The sequence below is a fragment of the Ambystoma mexicanum genome, chromosome 2p (assembly GCF_040938575.1).
Source record: "Ambystoma mexicanum isolate Mex_15411 chromosome 2p, UKY_AmexF1_1, whole genome shotgun sequence".
NCBI classification, from domain to species: Eukaryota; Metazoa; Chordata; class Amphibia; order Caudata; family Ambystomatidae; genus Ambystoma; species Ambystoma mexicanum.
This window is the reverse complement of record NC_090923.1, coordinates 1,348,773,433-1,348,796,928: the sequence shown is the minus strand read 5'-3', so window position 1 is coordinate 1,348,796,928 and position 23,496 is coordinate 1,348,773,433. Positions and strand designations below refer to the sequence as shown.

Genomic DNA, 23,496 nt, shown 5'->3' with positions numbered 1-23,496 from the left:
CCGTGCAGTGAAATGGTCAACCACGCCTGTGGGATCAAAGGAGATATCGCTCCCCCACAGGCTCCCACACGTATAATACGCAGTGGCTGCACGAGCAGGCTCACCCCTTTCGCAACCGCCTCTTCGCCGTCCACAGTTGGCCCAGACAGCCCGTTTTCACCCAGGTCTCCCCGCAAGTTAACCAGGAGGTCTACAGACAAGGAGCAAACTCTGCGCGCTAGCTTGCCCTCCCGCAGCCTCAGGGGGGCTCTGGAGGTACTCACCGGTACTCGCAGACACTCGCGGTATGCTCAGCCAGGCAAAAACCGCTATCTACGGGCCACACACAACCCCGTCGCTTTTGGGCTAATTCCTCTCTCCAAGCTCCTCTCCGGGCCGGCCAGCCCCGCATAGGCTCATACACAGCCCGGAATCGCCCGGAATCGCCCGGAATCGCAGAATCAGCGGGGCGCTGCAAGAGTCTCTAAGCGGGCTCCTCCCACTAGAGGAACGCACCCTCTTCCACGTCACTGTCAAGCCGCACTGAAACAGGAAGCAAGAATTCAGCCGCTTCCGACATTAGACTATTGGACATCCGTTTTATGTTCTATTCCGGAAGTGTTGTCCTTCCTCTTGTCCCTGGCACATAGAGGCCTAAATGTTGGGACCATTAAAGGTTATTTTTCATTTTTCAAGCGCTCTTCGGGGGAATGTTCCTACTTGAAAATTCCTTTGATAATACAATTCTTAAAGGGACTCACCAATGTGTTCCCTCCTTATATTTTCCAAGTCCCAGTTTGGGACCTTAATCTGGTTTTAACGTTTTTAATGTGTGCCCCTTTTCAAACCTTGCACACTTGTCCATTAAGATTACTATCATTGAAAACCGCTTTCCTGGTTGCTTTAACATCTGCAAGAAGAGTGAGCGAATTACAGGCACTGTCTTCTGGGCCCCCTTATACTGTGTTCCACAGGGACAGAGTGGTATTGAGGGTTAAACCCTCATTTTTACCTAAAGTTGTGTCTGATTTCCATTTAAATCAGAAAATTATTCTGCCTGCATTCTACCCTCCACCTCATCCCAGTAAAGAGGAGGAAAGATTGCACAGGCTGGACCCGAGGAAGTGCTCTAAGCTTTTAACTTTCTAGGCTTTCCAAGCTTAGAGTGGATAATCAACTTTTCATTGGCTACACCGGAAGGAAATTGGGTCAGTCGGTGTCAGAACAAACCATATCACGTTGGATTGTGCTTTGCATTTCAGAATGCTACAAATTGGCGGGAAAAGACCCACCAGAAGGCTTAAGGGCCCATTCCAAAGAGGTGTTCCCATAAGATCTATTTGTGAGGCAGCAACTTGGTCATTCCTGCACACTTTTTCTTAATTCTATAGTCTGGATGCTTCCCAGTCTAAAGAACTTGCTTTTGATAAAGCAGTGCTATATTCAGCCATATAATAGTATACAAAATCGAGTCCCTCCTCCAGAGAGTTTTCTGCACTGCTTTGGGAGTCTATCTAAGATGAGGAATACGTTGGAGGACACAATCCATTCATAGAACAAGTTACTTACCAACTGGTAACGTTCTTTCGATTTGCATGTTCCTCCAATGTATTCCTGTTCGTCCTCTCATCCTACCCCTCTGTAGATTTTCTGGGTTACAGCCACTTCAACTCTCGCAAGGCTGACACCTGGATACCTACACTATCTGTACAACAGAGCAAGAAGGGGGAAAAACAGAACTGAGGCCAACGGGCGCCGCGCATGCTACTTGTATACTCGATGTTGTCACCCTCGACAAAGGCCTTTGAGGGACTTCGACATGGTGCCCTCTGCCGAGAAAACATTTCCGAAGCAGCTAAAGCTGGATGGAATATGTAGAGATCTAACCTTGTTATGTATTGTTGGGACCTTTTGCCTATACTTGAGCAACATGTTCGTAATACATTCCACAATGGAATGTTGTGTGTGGTGAGGTTCCGGGGGTGAACGTTGGTGAGTAGAGGGAATATGCCAGTCTGGGAAGGGGCTGGTGGATGTTTTGTTGCTTTAACTTGTCATCTTTATTAACATCGTAACTGGCACTGAGAAAATAAACAAGTGCTCAATCATACCGCGTCTCGACTATTTATGCTCGAAGATGCATCTTTACAGAATACATCTAGGATGAGGAATACGTTGGAGGAACAGCCAATCGAAAGAACGTTACCAGTTGGTAAGTAACTTGTTCTCAAAGTATGTCATAACTATAAAGTGCCTAATGCTCCCAGCAAAGTCAAGAAATTAAGTGAAAAGATGGTAATAAAGTGCTGTAAAGTAAACATCTTACAACATTAAAGTTATAGGGCCTCATTACGAGTCCGGCGGTAAAACCACCTGGTTACCGCCGGACTCGTAATACCATTCTGCCCCCATGTCTCCCGGAAATACCAGGGCATTACGACCCTGGTGTCCCGGGAATTCCGGAGGCGGAATTCGATAAATTCCGATTGAGTCTCATAGGACTCAATGGGAATGGGGAAGTGGAAACACTGGCACCATCTCGTGATGGTACTGGTGTTTCCACGTCCGCCTGCAGGCGGGCGGTGTTAAACCCCCAGGTCAGACCTGGCGGGAACATCACCTCCCGCCTGGAGGACTCTGGATCGGGCGGTCCGGAATTAACAGTGGCGGCGGGTTTACCGCCACTGTTAATTCCGGACCGCCCGACCTGTAATGAGGCCCATAGAATCTGGATTGGACATTCCTTTTATTTTGGACTATTATACTTTGCGGTTTGGTTTACTACTGAATCGTATTCACGCACCCTATTGAGAGTATACCCTTCTCTCTGGCCATGCTACCACAAAAGTCAAAGGAGGTTTATCTCCACTGTCTTTCTTTCATGATTGGGATCACTGTTGGTTTGTAGAAGTGTCCGGGCTGAGTAAGTCATTTCACTACTACTCACCCCTATACTCCAGCAAAGCAGTAGTAATTTCATCACACCTGCTACTTGACTCCCCAGACCTGGTACCCACCCATACAATGTAATATTAACACAAATACCCTCCAAAATACACTCTTAGTTATCTAAATCAGCAAATAACCATTTGGGATGACAGACAGGCACTACACCTTCAGGTGACTTCAATAGCTACGGTGCTGTTGACATTAATATATCATTGTTGCATTTAGAAGATTCTTAGGAGTAGTGTTAAAGAGAAGAGAGTTCAGAATAAAACTTCATACAGTTATTCTTAAGTAGGTAAGTACTTTCAATACAACCCCCCCAATGCAAAGTCAGTTAACCCTTTCCTGGAAGGAAGGCAAAACACATAAGCAGAAGAGAAAAGAGTAATTCAGGGAACCTAGGCCAGCTAATGTTAAGTTGGCAAAAGTCAAGGTGAACTGAAGCACTTCTTGCAGGTAAGTAGAAAGTATTTTTAAATGTTTTGGTAGAACAGAAGAAAATCAAAGTAGGGCCACAACCTGATTAGGCGTGTGAAGTAAAGAAGCTGACAGCAACTCTACACATGCAACCAAGCAAGTCTCCAATGAGGACAAGTGGCTACACAACAAGAGGTAAGTTCTCTTAGACTTTACAGTACCTTTAGGTTGAAGAAAAAAGTGCAGCAGATGACTTCTGTTCCTGTGCAGCTCTGCAGATCTCGATGTTCCTGGGCCTCAGTCGTAGGGACAAGCGGGAGGATTTCTGGGAACTCCTGCAATGGGATGGTCACCGCTCGCAACCGGCAAACTTCAAACAAGTGTCTGTTCTCCTCGCGCCGACTGCAAATAGCAACACAACGGTTCCTGGCTGTCGAAATGGGCTTTCCTTGTGTCTGGGGACCCGCACTCTGATGAGGAGGTTCAGGCTTGGTCAGTCCTGCTTCCTGGGAGTCCGGAGGATCTTCCTGGAGCTCTTGGTCAGCTTAAAAGCAACGCACAGGAACTGGTGTTCTGCTCCCTGGCTATCCTTTTCCAGCATGACTACAGTGGATACTCGACCTGCTTTGAGCGGATGTCCAGGTGGCTTACTTTGGAGTTGGTTGGTCCCACCAACTCAAAGGGAGAAGTCGTCCTTGCAGGAGCTTCTCTGTCGATATGAAAGTGGAGTTTCAGCAAAGCAGCAGGGCTTCACCGGGCAAACCAATGGTCCAGGAATTGCAGCAGGCGTCTTCAAATTCTTCTTCGGATTACTTCGTCCAGTGGTCGACTGTGCCCTCCAAGACAAAAAGCCTTGCCTTTTTATGCAGCTTGCTCCCATTAATTCCAGCCCAGCTGTCAGTCACTCAGCAAGGTGGCTCTCTTTGCCGGACAGCCAGCCAGCCAAACACCTAGAATGCATTCCTTTATGCTAGGAGGCTAAGCACAGGGAGTTTCGGACACCTCCCTCGCTTCCTGTACCCGCCAGACGCCCTGGAGCCAGAGGCGGGTTTCACTTGTGAAGCCCTCCAAAGACAAAACGAACAAAGGAACCAAACCTGGTTTGGCGCGCAGATTAAATCTCAAGAAGGACCTTTGCACAAAGAAATGGGGGAGGAAAAAGGCGACCAGGGCCATTTTGACAAAAATGGCACCCGGGGGTGCTTTAACCGTGGCTGCGACCGTTGCCTGCGGTCAAATCCCATAATGGTAGCAAAAAGTAAACCACTGCCAGCAGCCATTCAGTGAGGAAAGGGTAACATAAAAATGTTACATGAGAAGCTGCCAGCACCCTATTGTAAGATAGTGTGTGCTGGGTCTAGAAAGTTAAAAATGTAAGTAATGTTAATTTCACTTTACTTCTCTCGGAAACAGTAGTTTATCTCAGAGAAGGGATTTAAACCTTTGGGAAATCTGAAAGACTTTCCTGTGTCACTGCACTGAAGGTGCTGTGTGACACACTGTAAAAGATGATGCCTATGGAGTTTGTCAGACTCCACAACCAGAAAGAAACACAGTGTACAAAATCACATTAAAATACACGAGAGAATGGGAAGAAGGGTCTCGCTCTCTCCAGGTTAAAAAAATAAAATCAAGTCCTCAAAATCCAGCAAAGTTGCTGTGGGTCTCCAAGGTAAAGGGAAGTAGCACATTTCTGAGAATTCCCCCATAACCATATCTTCTAGAAGACTAAGAACCCTTTAAAGCATAATGTTACGTACTATAATGAACAAAATGTTATTGGTTCTGTGGAAGTTAGAATTGCAGTACACTTTCAGCTGCTGCTCCTTTCATGCCATAGCACTGTTGGGCAAGATTTTCATAAATGAGAATAATCTTCATGTTCCTTGTCAACCCCAGAACGTTTTGCTTGGACATGGTAATCATTGTGCCTTGTCCCAAGGTGAAGGGGAATCTTTTTCCCCCTCTCACCTAGTCTTTTACTCTTTTTATGGGTGACCTTTTTATGTCTCTCCTTGGTGTGTGTTTGGATTCATAGTTCCCTATGACCTTTGGCCTAGGCTGGGTTGCCCCTTTGGGCTTCCCTTTTTAATTTCTCTTTAATGTACTTCGGTGAACTACTATTCCCATGGGGTAAAGTGGGATTTCCATCCTCTTTACATTTGATATAGTGAGCCAGCACAACTTTTATGTGGCGTGCTGAGGAGATACTGTATCCCCTTTCTCACTTACCTGGTAACATTTGTGCTACAATTACCAGGTAACTTGAATGGCTGGTGGCAGTGAAACGACTCATGACTTTTAGTCATTATTACTTGCAGGCTGTCAACGCACCCGCGGTAATGCACGGGAGGACCACCATTCTGCTAGAATGGTGCGCTCCTTCTTTTATCACTGTTTCTCTTTTGCATGTTTCTTGGGTCGTCTTATGCCATTCTAGCCAGGAAAGACCTCAGTTGAAGTTTAGGCTTTGGGGGGAATCCTTTGTATTCCCTGTCGAGGCTCCAGAGTGTCTGAGAAGGCAGAAAGTAAAGGAGAAGTCCAAAACTCTGCAGCCTTTTGCCCTTCGCCTTGCCTTATAGGAACCAGTTGTATGATATGATATGATACGATTGGTTATTCATAACGCGCCTAATACCCAGAGGTTTCTAAGTGCAGACCCGGGGATTGAACCTGTTTTTCTCTGTGTTGTCTTGCTTCCAAGGCGAGTACGTTGCCCCTGAGCTATCCTCCCACTGGGGGGCTGGCTGTCATGATTGGACAGCCAGACCTCCCCTTTCTGCAGAAAGAGTTTGCAGAAGTTGTGCTGTAGTTTCTGATAAATACTCAGATCCTGGAAACTGGTGACAAGTCGACCACTGGAGCTGTATCTGAAGAGGAAGATGAAGAAAAGACGTTTGTAGCAAATTTCAGCAGCTGGAGAGCCTGCTGTGTAAACAGAGCCTGATGTAACCCTTCGTCCAAGCGACCGGAGGGTCTGGAATGCAACGACTCCTAACCAGAGACTTAAGAGGCACACTAGTCTCAAGAAGACGGGCAGAATTAGCCCTCCCTCGACGGTAGGTGACCTTTCGGGGATGCAAAACGCTGATGCCAGGGTACCTTGAGCATTAGTGCATCGTCTGCTGAAATCAGATTCCGTCCAAAACTTTTGTGGACTCTTGGTGGACTCCTGCTGGACCTCCAGAGGCACAATTCGAATACCTGAAGTCCCCTCACCAGAGTGCAGGACCAAGAGAGTAAAGGGAAGCTGACCGGCAGTATTCATTCTTCATAGGGTACCTGTAGAAGGGCGCTAAATCTACAGAGCCGCAAAAAGCTGCAAAGACTCATTTTTTGGAAGTCTCCCCCAATCGATGACTGCTGCCAGTTTTCCTTCAGTGTCCATTTCGTCAGTCTCCAGACCAAGAATCCAAGAACCGGATCCTGTGCTGCTGCATCGTGAAGACATCAATTCTTTTCTGCTGAGGTACTGTGTTGGTTTAAGTCTTGTGTCAATCCTGTGAGGCTGAGTGGGTGATTTGAGTGTTTGGGAGTTTCCCCATACCATTTGCCCAAGCCTAACGCTGGACACATATAGGGAGCCTTCTGTGAAGTCCCTGGACACTTGTAACTAACTCTGAAGCTAATACTTATTTGTTAAAGCCGATATCCTCTGGAACTCTGACTTTCCTGTATCTGAACCCTATCCTGACCTGCCTACAGCTGGCTCTTAGACCTCTGGGGTCCCTCTTCCGCCTCTGCGAAAACTCATGCTATAGACAAGGGAAGTATTTTGATGATGAGTCTTCTGTCTGGAAATGATATGATCAGCCTCCATGTAAGAAGAGGAAGTGTCACCTGACTGACGGCACTGCATTGGCCTCCTCCACCACGTCTGGACCTGTTGGGGAGAATTTTCATTTCTGTGCCAATTCCCTTCAACCTTGGAGAGCACCAGCTCTTTTGCTGGACTTGGGGCTTTTGATTTGTTCCTCCTGAGTGAGACAGACATTTTTCTCACTCCCTCATGTATTTTTCCTGACTGGGATTTTTGTGTTTTACTGTTTTGTGGAGTCTGACAAACTCCATAGGCATCTGCTTTTTGTATAATGACACAAAGCACCTTAGGTGCAGTGCCACTGAAAAGTCCCTTGGACTTTTTTGAATGTTCAAATACATTTTCTTGGGTGAACTACTGTTCCCAAGAATAGTAAGATGATCCCTGGATTACTTTTCTCTTTGTGGGGCCACCACACACCACCCTATGAGGAGTGCTGGGGGGCTCATTTAACATTTTTGTTACACTAACTTACTTTAAATGGCTGGTGGCAGTGGTTTAATTTTACTACCAGTGTGTATCTTTACCGCAGGCGGAACCCTCGGCTGCAGTACAGCACCCATGGGTGTCAATTTTCTCAAAATGACCCGTCTTCTTTGTTCACAATTTTCTGTTTAGTTTGTTCTGGGCTTTTACTCTGTTAGTTGAAACAGGTTTGAGCCGTTTGTGTGTTTTTGCCTTTGGCGGGCTTCAGCCCTGAAGCCCGCCCAGGCTCCAGTGTGTCTGGAAAGGCAGGAAGTGAGGCAGGGTCTTAGTTGTGCCTGAATGAAACCGGTCCTGATTAGCCGGCCACCCTGCTGTGTGATTGACAGCATAGGCTGTGAATGAATGGGAAATCGCATATGAAGTGCGTTTTTTGAGACTAGAAGAAGAGTCGACCACTGGAGAGGAACATCCGAACAAGACGTGACAAGACGCCAACAATACCCTGCCGGAACGCGAAGTGCCCCGTGGAGCCTTGCAGCTTTGCTGACCCCGTTTTCACATCGACTGGGAAGACCTGTATGGGCCGACTACCTCCCTTGGTGGGACCAACTAGCCTCCAGACAAGCTTCCATTTGGCACAACCCCCGACTTGCTGTGTCTCGGCAGAGCTGCAGAAGCCCAATGCCAGTGGTCCTGTGACCATTAACAAGTGCATCTTCTTAAAGTCCAAAGTCAGCCAAATCTTCGTAGGCATCCTGAGGACCGAGGGAGCAGGCTTCTTCCAACCGGAGATATTCGTTCTTCATTGACGACAAGGAAAAGGCACCAAAACACTGAAGTGCCGCTGAAACAAAGGAAATCCGTAGCTGAGGAGTCCCTCTCCCGAGTACTGTCGCAGGAGCCCGCCTGATGTCCTTACTTTTGTCACCACGACCGAGGTCCAGGAACAAGGGTCTGCCAAGCTGTAGCAAGGCGAAATCCAGCTGGAACATTTTTCTTCGAATCTCCGGTACTGTGGGGCTTGGAGTGCTCACCTTTTAGCCATAACTTGTGCTTCCTATCCTGCAAAGTGCTTTTGTTCCACTTTAGAGTTGATACCACCTCACCTGCACTGGCCTAACAGCTTGTGCTCTCTACAAAGTAGCTCACTTGAGTAACTGTTATTTCTTCTGAACTTACTAACTTGTGCAGACTTAATCTAAGAGGAAGTGCATCAGAACTATTGAATTTGTCCATTGACTTTGGCTGTCCTAGCTCCCTAAAGGCACTCCTCTGAACCTACTGACTTTGGCAATACTTGTTCCCTCATAGGTTATAATTGTGATTACTATTTTTGCTGGGATAAAAGTTTACCTGCCTCACTTTAGGAGATTGTAATTGTTTAACAAACTGGTGAAAGTATCTTCAGTCATATTCTAACCTTTCCTCCCTTTACAACTCAATAACTGAATTGGTAAATGAAATTGTTCAGCTCTACAGCTCGCATTATCCCTCTTAAGATAGATGAGCCTGGCTGCTCAGTCACACTACCAACGTGTGTAGTATGGGCCTATATTAAAAGGTGGGTTACCTAATACCAAGCAGATAAGTCTTGTGTGGTCCTCACCTGTTGTACTGCACCAATTCTTACCCAACACGACCCGACTCCACCAGTGGCTCCGGATACACACACGGACACGGGAACCGACGGAAGATGAGGACTTTGTCCCGGCGGACAACAAATCACTGCACTTGGATGCTCCTCATAGAGGCTCTCCAGCAGACGAGGTAGGATCATTCCACTTGATCTCCAGGCCTTCTGAACTGTTCCAACTGGTGCCTGACAAAACCAAAAAGGAGGGCTTCCTATACCAGCGAAGAGAGTCCAAGAGGAAGACTATCATGTCTGGACTCTTTTTGGATGACATTTGGGAAGAGGGCCTGGCCCTCAAGAAAAACCCATCCTGGAATTCCTTCCCGGTGACAAAAAACCAAGGCTCTCGCCCTCTTCCAGGTAGAGGCAGTGGCATTGGACCATGCCATTACTGTGGCAGTGAACATCGCCGACACAGGCTTCCGACAGATTGGAAACAGTGTTTGCCTTCGTCGGCAGGGATGGTTGAAGGCCACTAACTTTTGCCAGGATGTTTATGCAAAGGGGCTGGACATGCCATTCGACTGCGAAAACCTGTTGGGAATGGCAGTCGACAAATCCCTTCAAGCCATAAAGACGGCCATGGAGACAGTGCACTCCCTTGGCACTCTACAGCAGCATCTTGTCTCTTTGCGCTCCTCCAGGGGAAGTCTAGCAGATCATCCAAAGGATTCTCCATGTCTTACAAGCAACCTCCATGCAGGAAGCCTAAAGGGGTGCTCCAAGAACTCCGGCAGCTGAGGCCATCATCGCCGTCGCCCACAGGGCAGGGCACTGGCGCCCAAGCAAGCCTGAACCGGCCAAGATGTCGGCGCCCACTCGTGCACCCCAGTGTGTGAGGTCAGTTGACAAGGTTCATCAGCACGTGGAAGATCTGCACCGACAGATGGGTCCTGGACGTTCTCACCCAGGGAGAAACCTTGGAGAACGCAGGTGCCTGCATATTCCACCAGTTCCGTGTCTTGAGCAGCACATCCCTCAGCTCCTGGAAGAAGTATGATCCATGTTACGGAAAAGGGCGAAGGAACTCGTTCCCCAATGGCCCCAGGGCTCTGGAGTCTTTTTCATATACTTTCTGGTAAGAAAGAAGACCAGGGATTGGAGACCCATCCTGGACCTACGCCATCTGAGCAAATACCTAAAGTCCCAAAAAATCCGGTTGATCCCATTGCAGCACGTGCTCGGCCAATTGGAGGAAGGGGATTTCTTGACTTTTTGGACCTGGAGGATGCATACTTCCATGACCCCATCCACAGGAAACATCAGACATTCCTACGGTTCGTGGCACAAGGCCAACACTACTAGTTCAATGCCCTACCATTCGGTGTAAAGTCGGCCCCAAAGGTGTTCACAAAGTGCATGGTCCCAGTGGTGGCCCACCTATGTTTGCAGGACATACACGTGTACCTGGACGATTGGCTGGTACATGCCCGCTCCCGGGCACTGGCCGAGCACAAGGAGACCGTCCGACTGCTGACGGAGCTGGAGTTTTCTGCAAACTATCCGAAGTCCTGCTTATACCATCGCAGAGCGCACTGTTCCTCTGCCCAGACTCAACACAGTAGCTTTCCTGGAATCCCCCTCGGAGAAGAGGCTAGCGGCTATTCAAGGGAAGGTACAGCGACCATCATAGGCGAAGACGGCCACAGTTCGCGCCATGAAGTAATTGCTGGGCATGATGTCGTCCTGCATCAACCTCATCCGACTCTGCAGGTTACTAATGCGGCCCTAGAGGAGTTCTTGGATGCACGTTGGATACAAGTGTCCCTTTTGGACAAGAACCCCGTCAACGAGGAGTTCCGCAACGATAGTGGTGGGGCGTACGCAGCCACCTCACCCAGGGGACGGGATTTCAGACCCCGCCATACCAGAGACAGTCACCATGGGCACCTCTCTGGAAGGTTGGGGAGCTAACACCGGGCGACTACATGCCGGAGGTCTGTGGGTTCTGGGGGAGAAGGATCTGCACATCAACAGCCTGGAGCTACGGGCAGTGTCCTTGGCCCTCAAGTCTTTCCTACTCTCTCTGAGAGGCAAGGTGGTAAGGATCTTCAGACAACACCACCATGTTTTACATCAGGAAGCAAGGGGGCACCCGATCCCCAGCGCTCTCCAAGGAAGCTTGGGGCTTGTGGCATTGGGCCATTGGACAAGGGATGTTCCTCGTCACGTTCCACCTGGCAGGCGTCAAGAACACCATTGCCGACTCCCTCAGCAGGAAACTGCGCTCCTGCCAGGAGTGGGAACTTCTTCAGGATCAGATGGGCCGTCTGTATGTCAAATGGGGCAGACCTCCGATCGACCTTTTTTGCCACAGCAGCAAACTTGAAATGCCAGAAGTTTGGCAGCAGATTCCACTAATCGAGGAGCATGGGGGACGGGTTCTCCTTCCTGTGGCAAGGTCTGTTTGTGTTCACGCTTTCTCCCCCCCCTTTTTCCTCTCCTGCACCGATACTCAGTGTCGGTGCAAGATGGCCCCAGGGCATTGCCGAGGCAGATTTGGTATCCAGACCTACTCAGCTTGTCAGTGACCCCTCCAGCCAAGTTACTGGTGCTTCCGGACCTGCTCACCAGGCAGAAAGGCGCAATCCTTCATCACGACCCGGGATCTCTGAACTTTAATGCATGGCTCCTGCAGCCTTAGAGTTTGGAGGTTATGCGCTGCCAGCGGACTGTAGGGAGGTCCTTGCCAAAGCCAGGGTGTCGTTGACAGTAAAGTGCTATGGCCATAAGTTGAAGCTTTTTTCTATGTGGTGCTGGTTGCAGAAGATTACCCCTGTGGGGAGCACGGCCCCACAGCTGATTCCACACTTGCTTTCCTTGGTCAAAGGTGGTCTAGCTCACGCATCCATCAAGGTACACCTGGTGGCCAGCTCACGCTACACCAGATCCCTGGGAAGATCCTCGGTATGATCCCTCAGACCTGTCAAGGAGTTTCTCAGGGGGCTTTTTTTCGGTCTTTCCTGCCGGTGAAGGCGCCTGCCCCGGCATGGGAACTCCATTTAGTCCTGACAAGACTCATGGGGGCACCTTTCGAACCTATGCATCGAGCCCCACTCTCTCTCGTTGAAGACGGCATTCCTGGTGGTGAGATCCAAGCCATGTCTTGCAAGCAGCCGTATCTGACTTTCCTCAAATCGAGGGTGATGCTGCGTACACACCCCACATTCATGGCAAAGGTCCCTTCGGAATTCCGCCTCGATGAGCTTTTGGTGTTGCCCATTTTCTTCCCGAACCCTGTGTCACCGGCGGAGAGGACCTTGCATTTGCTGGATGTTGCTCATGCCTTGAAAATATTTGTGGCACTCCCTAAGTTTTCGGAAGACTTCTCGATTGTTTGTGACCTTTGGTCCTCTGAATTAGGGGAAAACCGGGTCCAAGGCTTCCATCTCAAGATGGCTGTCTGGCTGCATAATGCACCGTCATCGGTGGGTTAACCGGCCTCTGCCGGGCTGTCTGGGAGCCCACTCGACCAGAGCGATCGCTGCGACGACTTCATTCCTTTCTGGTGTACCCCTGCTCGACATCTGCAGGGCTGCGACTTGGAGGTCCACGCATATCTTCACGAGGTTCTACTGCGTCGACAGGGATTACAGGGAGGTGTCCAGAGTCTGCCTGGCAGTACTACGCAACCTGTTCACTTGAGGTGAGGCTGATCCAGGGATAAGTGTTAATTGCTTCTGTTGAGCCTTGCCACCTCCTGTGGTTGTGTAATGTGTACTGCTGTGTAATCGTTATTCATGAGCATGTGAATCCATGCCAGACCCATGCTGGAGAACAATACTTAACTTAAACTTTATGCTTAGGTTTGCATACAATAAGTATTAAGTTGGTTTTTATAAATGTTTATATGATATGTTATAGTTATTGTCTCCCCAAGATTTATGTTGGCCTACTTGTATTTAAATAAACCATTTAACTTTTACAATACATAGTGTTTCAGTGTTTCTTTGGACCATATGTATGCTACAATGTCTTTGTACCTTCCCACAGCCCCCTCTCCCTCCTGATGTAAGCCTGGCTGGTCTGTCTACACTTCCAAAGGTTCTCAGGTGGTACAGCCTTCTACTAAGAGTGGAATTTTGTATTGCCTCAGATACGTTTATGAAACCTTTAGTAGGATTTTAGAAGCACTGTCCCTAACAAACGCCCAAAATGACAAAACGTTAATTAGCTACCTATGTGAAAGTTTGAACTGGGGCTGCTAACACTATGTGCATTCAGCTCCTTCTTGCCTGTGGTAGCGCCTTAGTGGGACATGACAGGTGGCCTGGAGATACCCTTTAGCTGTTGTCCATTTTTATTTCTATGCTGGAAAGTGTTGTAAATAAATGTACGGAGTGTGTGCTTTGTTCCATTTGAAAAAAAATATTTAGCAATTGATATCAAATGAGTTGGATTGCTAATCAAAAATGTTTTATTTAGCAATGTTGACTAATTTTCCAAAACGAATTTATGCTATGCAATGTGGCATTTCAAGGACATGGAGACATGGAACATGCTGCACACAATGGCTGTGGGCAATGGCTTCTCACCTCCGTGGCTGTATATGAGATTTTCAATGAGCAGCCGCGGTCAGAATGCTTTCCAGGCGGCAGGGAAGGAACCACTGACGCTGCGGATCTTCATAAACTGGTACTCGACTTGGCATTGCGTTGGGTGGAAAAAATAGATTAGCATGATCATTTTTAATGAAAGCATTTTGGGGTGGGGAGCATTGCTTTGGCTCAAGACGTTGCTCGTGGACTAGTGGTCCCCTGTACCAGGGAACAACTTATCGAAATATGAGCGTCTGCGTGTCTTTTTTTTCTTTTTCTTTTTTAAACCTTGATTTTTGTTTTGCCATTGCCACAGAGTACTACTTTTGCCTTGCCTCAGGCTATGTAGCAAAGACTTTTAACAGACCCTTTTTATCCTGGCAGCAGGTTTCTGTGCAGCAAGCATTTAGGTGGGATTACCATAATGTGTCCGACTTTTTTGTGACTGCTAGTTATCATCCAAAGAGATTAGGCTCCTGATGTAGTATCTACAGTTCCCTCCTCAAACCGGTTTCCTTTTTCTGACTTGTGACCTACATCACTTTTCATTAAATGTTCAAGCTGTAGATGGTGTGGGGTGATGTAGTATATGTCAACTGCTCTTAAAGAAGGATCAAACTACAGAAAGACCATCTATCAGACTCTCTAGTCTCTTGAATATCAAGTGTTGAAGCAGATGTTTTCCAGATGTTTGTGCCTTAATTGATGTTTTTATTGGTGAGTTATTTTCATCCTATAGTAGATCTGTTCAGATTGATCATTGTAAAAATAATGTAATTCAATCATTTGGCGCCAGCATACTCTATGACTTCTTTGGCCAGTGTACTGCTTTTTTTTCAATAATGATACAGCGTTCTAGATTTTTATGCACTAGCTTCCAAAGACATTTGGGTACATAATCAGCATTCTCTGGATTCATATGACCATGAAAAGGTATTTCTGAAATGTGCAAAATATGTATTTGTACGGGATTATTTGTTTCATGTGGCTAAAGCAACTTCCTTAACGCCCACCTCAGAAATATTTAATGCTGAAATCTTATTTCGAGAAGATGCCACCCCAGATGATTTTATTGATGTAATTGTAGGAAACCGTGTCTATATGCCATGCTTATATGTGAGTAACACTGGCTATTCCTTTTCTTCTCTCGCTTGTTTCATATCAGAAAGGTAGGTTTACAGACTTTTGGCTTCGTTCCATGTTCTGTGGTATGGGAAGAACATGGTGGTAATTCTGTTACTGGCACTGTTTTGGGCTGTAACTGAATTACTGCTGTTTTTCACACACTGCCGAATTATAATTTTGGGGATAAAGTGGAGCATTTACCTCCAATGGGGAATTACACCACTTGTAATAAACCCACAGGAACAAGTGGTCGTAACAGTAATCGATTTACTGCCAAACTCGTAATGAGGCCCTAGATATATGATCATGTGTGGATTTTTTAAAACCTAATTCAAAGGCAGACATTACGCCTTTGATAAATGGTACTTTTTAAATTTACAGACCATTTTTTTCTTGAACATTATTTTTGCACCACTGTTAGAAGTTTAAAAGGAATAGTGCATTATTTCTCTAAAACAGTCCCAAATTGCTTTATGCTTGGTTTATTAGTTTAGGAACTGACTCCCATTCAGTAAAAATGCTCACCAACAAACATATTTTAATGGTTCTTTTAATCCCCTCTACACTGATTAAGAATCTTGTAAAGCCTTTTAGATTACCATGGTCACTGGGCAATTGTAAACCCCACCCTCCACCTGCCACATCAGAAAGACTATAGTTCTGTTGACTTGCAGGACAAAATGTACAGGCATTCATTCCTCCCACCAACCCTGAGGCCTTGCATGCTGGGCTCTATAGGACGGACAACTGAACACCCTGTCCACTCCTCCAATGCATGCCCACCATGTCTCAAGCTGCAGCCCCTCTGACGTACAAAAGTGTTCTAAAGTTCAGTTGCAGTGATTAAAAAAAAATGTAATTGGTTTGTTAGTTTAAGAGAACTCCTTTTTCACAGGTAGTGATTTTATTTTTTAATTTGCTGTTAGGACAGTTTTTCTAAAGTCCAACTAAAGGGCTTCACAAAACCATACATCTGAGATGGTTGTGAGAAACCTGAGGGCGTCTTCACATTTACTCCCCTGGGATCTTTTGCTCAGGTGGCCAGGGAATGGCCATTGCTTTTGGATCCCGACCCTAGGGGTGGACAAGCGAGGGAGGATCACCGGAGTCCCTTGGGGAGTTGGAAGAGGATATGATATGATAGGTTATTTATAACACGCTTAATACCTAGAGGTTTCTAAGCGCGGACCCAGGGATCAAACCTGTGGTGCTCTGCGTCATCTTGCTTCCAAGGCAAGCACGTTGCCCGTGAGCTATCCTCCCGAGACTAAGGCTGAGACACGGTATCCCCCCTCTCCCAGTTCTCCATCACCCCACTCTCCCTTAGCCTTTATGGGCTATTATAAGCCCTATCCTGTTCCCCCGTCCCAAATTCCAACACTTAGTCCAACGAGGAAGAGGCTTCCAAGAGTAAGAAAGATTACCTATGGTAAAAGTCCCTACAGTACTGTGAGGAGGAAGATGAATGATGTATGGTAAGTCATTTTTCTGATGCTTGTTAATCTGCTTAGACTCACATGCTATGCATATGGTCCGACGGCATAGGCGTGTCTGTAACACTATCGCTATCGTGATGTGTAGTGTACCCAAAATCCTTAACGCGCCGAGGTCCCTCAGATTGTTTTATTCTGCCTAGATAATTGGTCGTCTTATAACGGAGCTCTTACATAAGAGACATTGTTTATCCTTAACAGACTTGTCGGTTATTCCCCCCTTAAGTTATTTTGACGCCAAGGACAAATGTCGACGAAGACTACAGAGGACTTGTCTACGGCGGTGGATTTCGGCGCCTACGATCCGGCGGCTGAGGCATTACGTGGCCTGGCCTTCTGGCCGGCCTTTACAGTAGGGAGAGTGGGGTCGGGGTGGCCATATTTCCGGTATGTCTTTCCTCTTTACCCTCTAGGTCTGGTCATCTTCCCCTTTTGTTATGGAAAGGACTCCTTTTAGGTTCTGCCCTAAGTGTAGGGTCAGATATCCATGGAAGGACGAACACAGGACGTGAGAAGCGGTGTGCAGCTTGTAAACTCCTTCGGCCTAAGACCCTTAAGGAGCGCCCTGTAAAGCGGTGGGCCGCGTACGGTATGTCGTGGGTGGAACCCCTTTCCCCCAAGGCCACACCCGCCGAAAGTGACGGGGGTACCTCCGATGACCAAACATCCATTGCGTATGTGATAGACCTCGAGGCAGACACTTCTAGGTCCGCCACGCCCATCCCTGATCCTTTAAGGACTGACTCTGTTCTCGCTTCATGGACAACACCCGGTGACAGGTACGTACAATCGCATTTCATTAAGCACACAACCCCCTACACCTATTTCGACGGGTATGTCGAAAATGGTGAAAGCGCCAGCACGGCCTTTGAAAATTTCGGCGGATTCCTTGGATCGTACAGATCCAAAGCCTTCCCCGCATCCGCAGCAGTGTCTTGCGACTGGGCAGTCCAAGACAAACAAGGGCGCTACCCCTAAATCAGGTTTACATGTCGAAGCGCGGAAATCCGATGCTACGATGGTCCCGAAGGCCGCGGTAGGCCCAAAAATAACGACTAGGCCTCAAGGCGAAAAACCGTCCGCTAGGCTCTCTAAGGCAGCGGAAGGCAATAAGTCTACCGATAGTCCTTCGGACTCACTAACTCACGCCGATTCGGTGATAATCGAACACAGCATCTCGAGAATTACTTTGGCGATTGGGCTTTTTCCTGTTCCGCCGAAAAACATGGGGCAGGCCGTGGACAAATCTTTGGATACGCCATGGTGCCATGATTCTCATGATGCCTATGAAGACAGTAAAGAGCCTCTTTCCAGCACCCTGAGAGACAATATTCGGCGCTGAAGGGCGGAAGACGGCGCTTTTCCACCCGTAGGCCCTTCTGGGTCCTCTACATGGACTAGGAAGAAATTTGAAGGGTGTATGGACCGTCTTGAAAGAATTATCAGTTTTTCTGAGCATCCTTCCCCGAAAAGATCTTGTGGAGAGCCTAATCTTCAATCTGCTTCACATTTCCAAGAAGATCAGCCTTCTGTCCCCGTCCAGCATGAAGACATCGTCCAGATGAAGAACCTTCCTTCCTACAGAATTACGATGACGACCAGGCGGATGCCACAGACAATTGGGAAGAAACCCAGCAAGTGGGGACAGACCCATGGATGCTTCCCCATCAAGATCAGGACACTGATGTATTGTGCCGGATTTCCCCTCCGTCCACCCTGGCTCGGCAGGCCTCGCCTGTAGACGACCAGATGGCCTTCAGTACCATGTTAAAGAAGGCAGATGAGCATTTTCAAATCTCTACTCAAGAGGCAGTGCCTGAGCAGGATTTTGTAGAGGATATTATTAAGGAGAAACCTCCCGCTAGTCAGGCCATTCTCCTCCTTAATTCTATTAAGAGAAGATTGGATCCCTCCCCACCAGCTCAAACCCGGGTAGTGAACCCAAGAATTGAAAAGTTATTTCGGCCAGCTCCTTTGGACCCTCAATACATTAAAGGGCATGCCACCCCCGATTCCCTGGTAGTGACTATCACCCGGAAACGGGCAGGAGTTACCCCTTGCTACGGGGGAGGTGCCTCCAGATAGGGAATCCAAGAGGCTATATGCCCTAGGTAAACTGGTTACCTCTGCTGCCGCATATATCACACGCATAGCAAATAACACTACGCTATTGACGAGTTATGCTGACGCTCAATGGAACCTAGTACAGGAAGGTCTCCAAGAGGTTCCAGAGCCCGTTAGGTCAAAGCTTCACACTACTGTGGCCGCAGGCAGGCAGGTGAACCAGAATGTAATAAAGAACACTCTGGACACGGCTGAAACAGCAGGCAGGTCTCTGGCCCAAGGAACCTTAATCAAAAGGCACGCTTGGCTGCGTACCTCAGGATTTAAACCTGAAATACAGGACTCGCTCATCAATAAACCAATTGAGGAAGCTAACCTCTTCGGAAAGGCGGTCGGTGAGGCCCTAGAAACAGCCAAAAAGGAGCATGAGACTCTTAAGTCTCTGCAACAAATCACTCAAAGACCTTCTCCCCACAGAGGAAATAATTCTTGGCGGTCCTTTCAAGGGCAGTCCTGTGCAAGTCAGAACAACTGTGGCACGGGAAACCTCAATGCCGGACAAACATCAGGAAGCCCCACATACTACCCTCAAAGGGGTCGGCAAAGCCAGAGGTAGAGGCCCCAATCCTAAATGAGCCGCAGCCTCCGGTCAGAAATCACCATCGGATCCACGGGATAACTTCAGACCAGTGGGTCATAAAGACGGTCGCCCACAGGTACTGCGTGGAATTTGCCCGACCTCCACAATTCAGACCACCGCGCTCACGGCGCCTTTCACTGGACCATCTGGACATCCTGAATCAAGAGGTGGAAGTGCTGCTGTGAAAGGACACCATAGAAGCTGTCCCTATTCTTCAGGTAAACGAGTGTATTTATTCAGTGTACTTCCTTGTACCCAAAAAGGACCTCCCCATGCGCCCTGTTCTAGACCTACGTCCAGTGAACAAGTTCATAAAACCTCAGAAGTTTCGCATGGTAACGCTAAAGGTGGTGACCCCACTGTTAAAACAGGGGGGCTACTTGGCAACATTGGACATGAAAGATGCATACTTTCATATTTCAATGTTGCCAGCGCACAGAAAATATATAAGATTAATGATAGAGGACAGGCATTACCAATTCAAGGTACTCCCCTTCGGCATCGCCTCGGCGCCAAAGGTGTTTACAAAGGTCCTGGCAGTAGCTGCAGCTTACCTGCACAGGTTATATGTCCCGGCTTACCCTTACCTCGACGACTGGCTCATAACAGGGGACTTGTACGACACATGTTTTTTGAACACCCAAAAGACCGAAGATCTTCTGTTCAGTCTGGGGTTCTCTATCAACAAGAAGAAATCCAGTCTAGTCCCCATTCAAATAAAACAAATTCTGGGATCTCTAATCCGGACGAAAGACTGCCTCGTCTTCCCCTCCACCGAGTGGGTTCAGAACATGCTTTTTCAGATCCCTCAATATGTAGCCATTCGGGAGGTGACGGTGCGCAAAACCATGCGTTTGGTAGGAATGATGGCGTTGTGCATATACTTGGTTCCACATGCGCGGCTGTGCATGTGTCCCATGCGAGAGTGGCTCAACAGCCAGTGGTATCGGGCCAGCGGACAAAGGGAAGATCTTGTAGTTGTCTCGCCAGCCCCCGTTCTCTCTCTGCAGTGGTGGTCAAGAGAAAACCTCTTGAAGGGGAAGACCTTCACCACTCCTACAGTGGAAGCCACTCTCACGACAGACTCATCTCTCACGGGGTAGGGGGCTCACCTGCTTCAGCAGACAGCACATGGAGTGTGGTCCCCTCAAGTAGCGTCCAACTATATAAATTTACGGGAGCTATTAGCGGTGTTCAAGGCATTAAAGGCCTTTCAGATGCAACTACAAGGGAAGACAGTGCTGATTCTAACAGACAGCACGACAACCATGTATTACCTGAACAAACGGGGGGGGGCACTCACTCCCCAGGGCTATCCAAGCTGTCCCAAAACATTTGCATATGGGCTCTCAGACGCAAGATGTTTGTATTCCCAACATGTTCCAGGGGAACTCAATCTTCTGGCAGATGTGCTCAGCAGAGATTTTCCTCTGCCCGAAGAATACAAATGGCATCTGCACGAAGACATTGTGTCCAACATCTTCGCAGAATGGGCTTCCCAGAGATCGACCTGTTCGCAACTCAGGAGAATGCCCAATGCACCAGGAACCAGTTATCATGATACTAGTGGCCCCCATGTGGGCCCGTCAACCCTGGCTCGCTCATCTGATGGAAATGTCCCTTTCCCCACCAGTAAAACTACCCTGCCCATACAACTTGTTGTCTCAGGACAGGGGGGGAGACCCTACACCCATGCCCACAAACTCTGAAGTTAGCAGCCTGTCTCCTGAGGTCATAGAGTTTGGACACCTACAGCTCCCTCAGAGGTGCATGGACATACTCAAGGAAGTTAGAAAACCTAACACACGTTATTGCTATGCCAGCAAATGGAAACGTTTTGTCATCTGGTGTAATTCCAAGGGCGTCAATCCCATCGATTGCTCACCCACACACATTGTGCTGTACCTTACCCATCTGTTAGACACTGGGTTGGTCTTCAATTCCCTAAAGGTTCATCTGGCTGCTCTCTCAGCCTACACCACATCACAACAAAAGGTGTTGTGGTGGAAGATACTGGTGATTAAGGCCTTTATGGAAGGGGTTAAGAGGATCTATCCTCCCATTTCTCTCCCAGCTCAAGGGTGGGACCTAAATGTGGTTTTAACCAGGCTCATGGGAGCTCCCTTTGAGCCAATGAATAAAGCAAGTCCAAAATACCCGATTTATAAAATGGCCTTCCTAGTGGCTATCACTTCTATTAGAAGGGTTAGCGAACTACAGGCACTTTCTGTTCTAGACCCCTTTTTTACAGTCCACAGCGATAAGGTAGATCTGCGCACTCACCCCAGATTTGCGACTGGTTCACATGGAACTTCGAGATTAATTTCATCGATTGAACTACCTAGCTTTTTCCAGAATCGCACTAGTATGGCCGAAAGAAGCCTACACACACTAGATGTGCACAGGGCAGTCATGTGCTCCCTGGAAAAAACTAAACCACTGAGGAAAACAAACACATTTTTCGTTTCAGTGGCAGCTAGTAGAGCAGGGGATCCTGTCTCTAAATCAGCTATCTCAAGGTGGATTGTCAAATGCATCACACTATGTTACACTCTTGCTAAGAGAGAACTGCCTTTCAAGCCTAGAGCACATTCTACTCTGGGAACTAGGGCATCCATAGCATTCATTGCAAATGTTCCCCTTGAGTCCATTTGCAAAGCGGCAACCTGGAGTTCTGTACACACCTTTACAAAACATTATTGCCTAGACACTCATTCTAGGTCTGATTCTCAGGTGGGACAAGCAGTACTAATCCATCTTTTTTCTACTGTTCCTTCTCACAACCCACCTCCAACTCCGGGTACTGCTCACTAGTCTATGCACAGCATGTGATTCTAAGCAGATTAACAAGCATCTGAAGACATGCATTACTTACAATCATCAGAAATGCTATTACGGTACCTGCTTAGATTCACATGCGCCCTCCCTACCTCCCCGCTCGGGTGGAAGGAACATAGACCTCTTACTACTTCTCTCTTCTTCATGTACTCACCACAGTAGCCTTCAGCTCCCTCATGGCAGAATAAATACAATCGGAGGGACCAAGGCGCGTGAGGGATTTTGAGTACACTACACGTCATGATAGGGATAGTGTTACAGACACGCTTATGCCGACGTCCCCTTTCGGTCCCCGAAAGACAAGATGCAATACTCTGCGGTTACCACTGGATGTCGGACCATATGCACAGCATGTGAATCTAAGCAGATACAATCATCAGAAATGCTATTACGGTAAGTAATGCATGTCATAACGCACCTATACACATCTGTTTCTAGGCCTCTACTACACTGATGTGTAGTAGAGGCCTAGTACACCACCCTACCAATATGTCCTACTAATGAAGCAGAGTCCGGCACTTAACAGCTATACACACCTGCACTCTATTACCTACCACTCTAGTACTGGGATGAAGAGAAAGAAACCTAAGAGTCGGGCATGTCCCATTAATTGGCCTAATTGGATTCAGGCAAGGGAAGCCAAGGACTTGCACCTCAAACTGCTTGACAGGAAAGACGCAAGTGTTTAAAAAGGTGGAGCACTCAGCAGAGAGCAGCAGTTAGGAGAGCAGAAGCAAGGCTGAGCCAACAGGGATCCGTTCTTGTTCCTAAACCAGTTTTTACCAGAGAGAGCAAGTTGTGAATGCTGAGCGAGCCAACAAAGCCAGAGAACAGGAAGCTGCAGCTGGAGGTCCCCAAAATATTCGGAGGAGACAGGGATTCTGAGACGCTGACCCGGGCTTGTGTGAGGGTTGCAGCGTGGCAAGGGAGTTTTCTCCAAGGAACCGTATTCGACGTGCCTAGTCCTGTTTTCAATGGCAAAGCAGATGCTCCTTTCCCTGGGAGGAGTCCAGGTCCCAGGGGGGTATCTGAGGGGCAGGTGGGGAGACCCTGACCTCAGCGCCGAAGCGGGCGAGCCTTCCCGACAGCATTGCGTAAAGCAGTGAGTTCCTGAATGCCAAGCAACCTGGTGCGCTTGTGAAGCTAAAAGGGAAAGTGTGCAAGCGTCACAAAAGAAAAGGAGAGAAACTGAAACATGCGAGCTGCACAAATGGAAGGAAAGAGAAGGGCCTTAAGTATCAGAGAGCTTATGCATAGGGGAAAGTAAAGCTGTGCGTTCTCGAAAGTCTGATACTGACCCAGTGTTAAAAGGAAGATACAAACAGCACTACTTGAGAGAAGGTGACCAAAGGGGGAGCTATGCCAAAAGTGAAGTGGGAGCAAAACCCCCACAATATTGTGACTGTTTGAACTTAAGAGGAAGAATTGTGTTTTGAAAGAGAATCTTGAAAAGCAGAACTTTTGTGTTTTTGTGAACTTTGTGGTGAACTGTTGACACGAGAAAGGCCTTAGCCTGGCGAAGGCAGCACAGAGAGGCCTAAAGGAAATGTGAATTTTGAGAAGCTTGGGGAAGG

At 47.8% G+C, this 23,496-nt stretch overlaps 1 protein-coding gene across 1 annotated transcript in view; it reads left to right on the top strand.

The window, feature by feature from the left end:
* DRG2 (developmentally regulated GTP binding protein 2) overlaps positions 1-23,496 on the top strand; it is a 322,437-nt gene that overhangs the window by 228,610 nt on the left and 70,331 nt on the right. Inside the window, exon 8 of the mRNA XM_069645707.1 lies at positions 14,781-14,878. Coding sequence (XP_069501808.1) covers positions 14,781-14,878 — 98 coding nt within the window. The remainder of the gene's footprint in view (positions 1-14,780; positions 14,879-23,496) is intronic.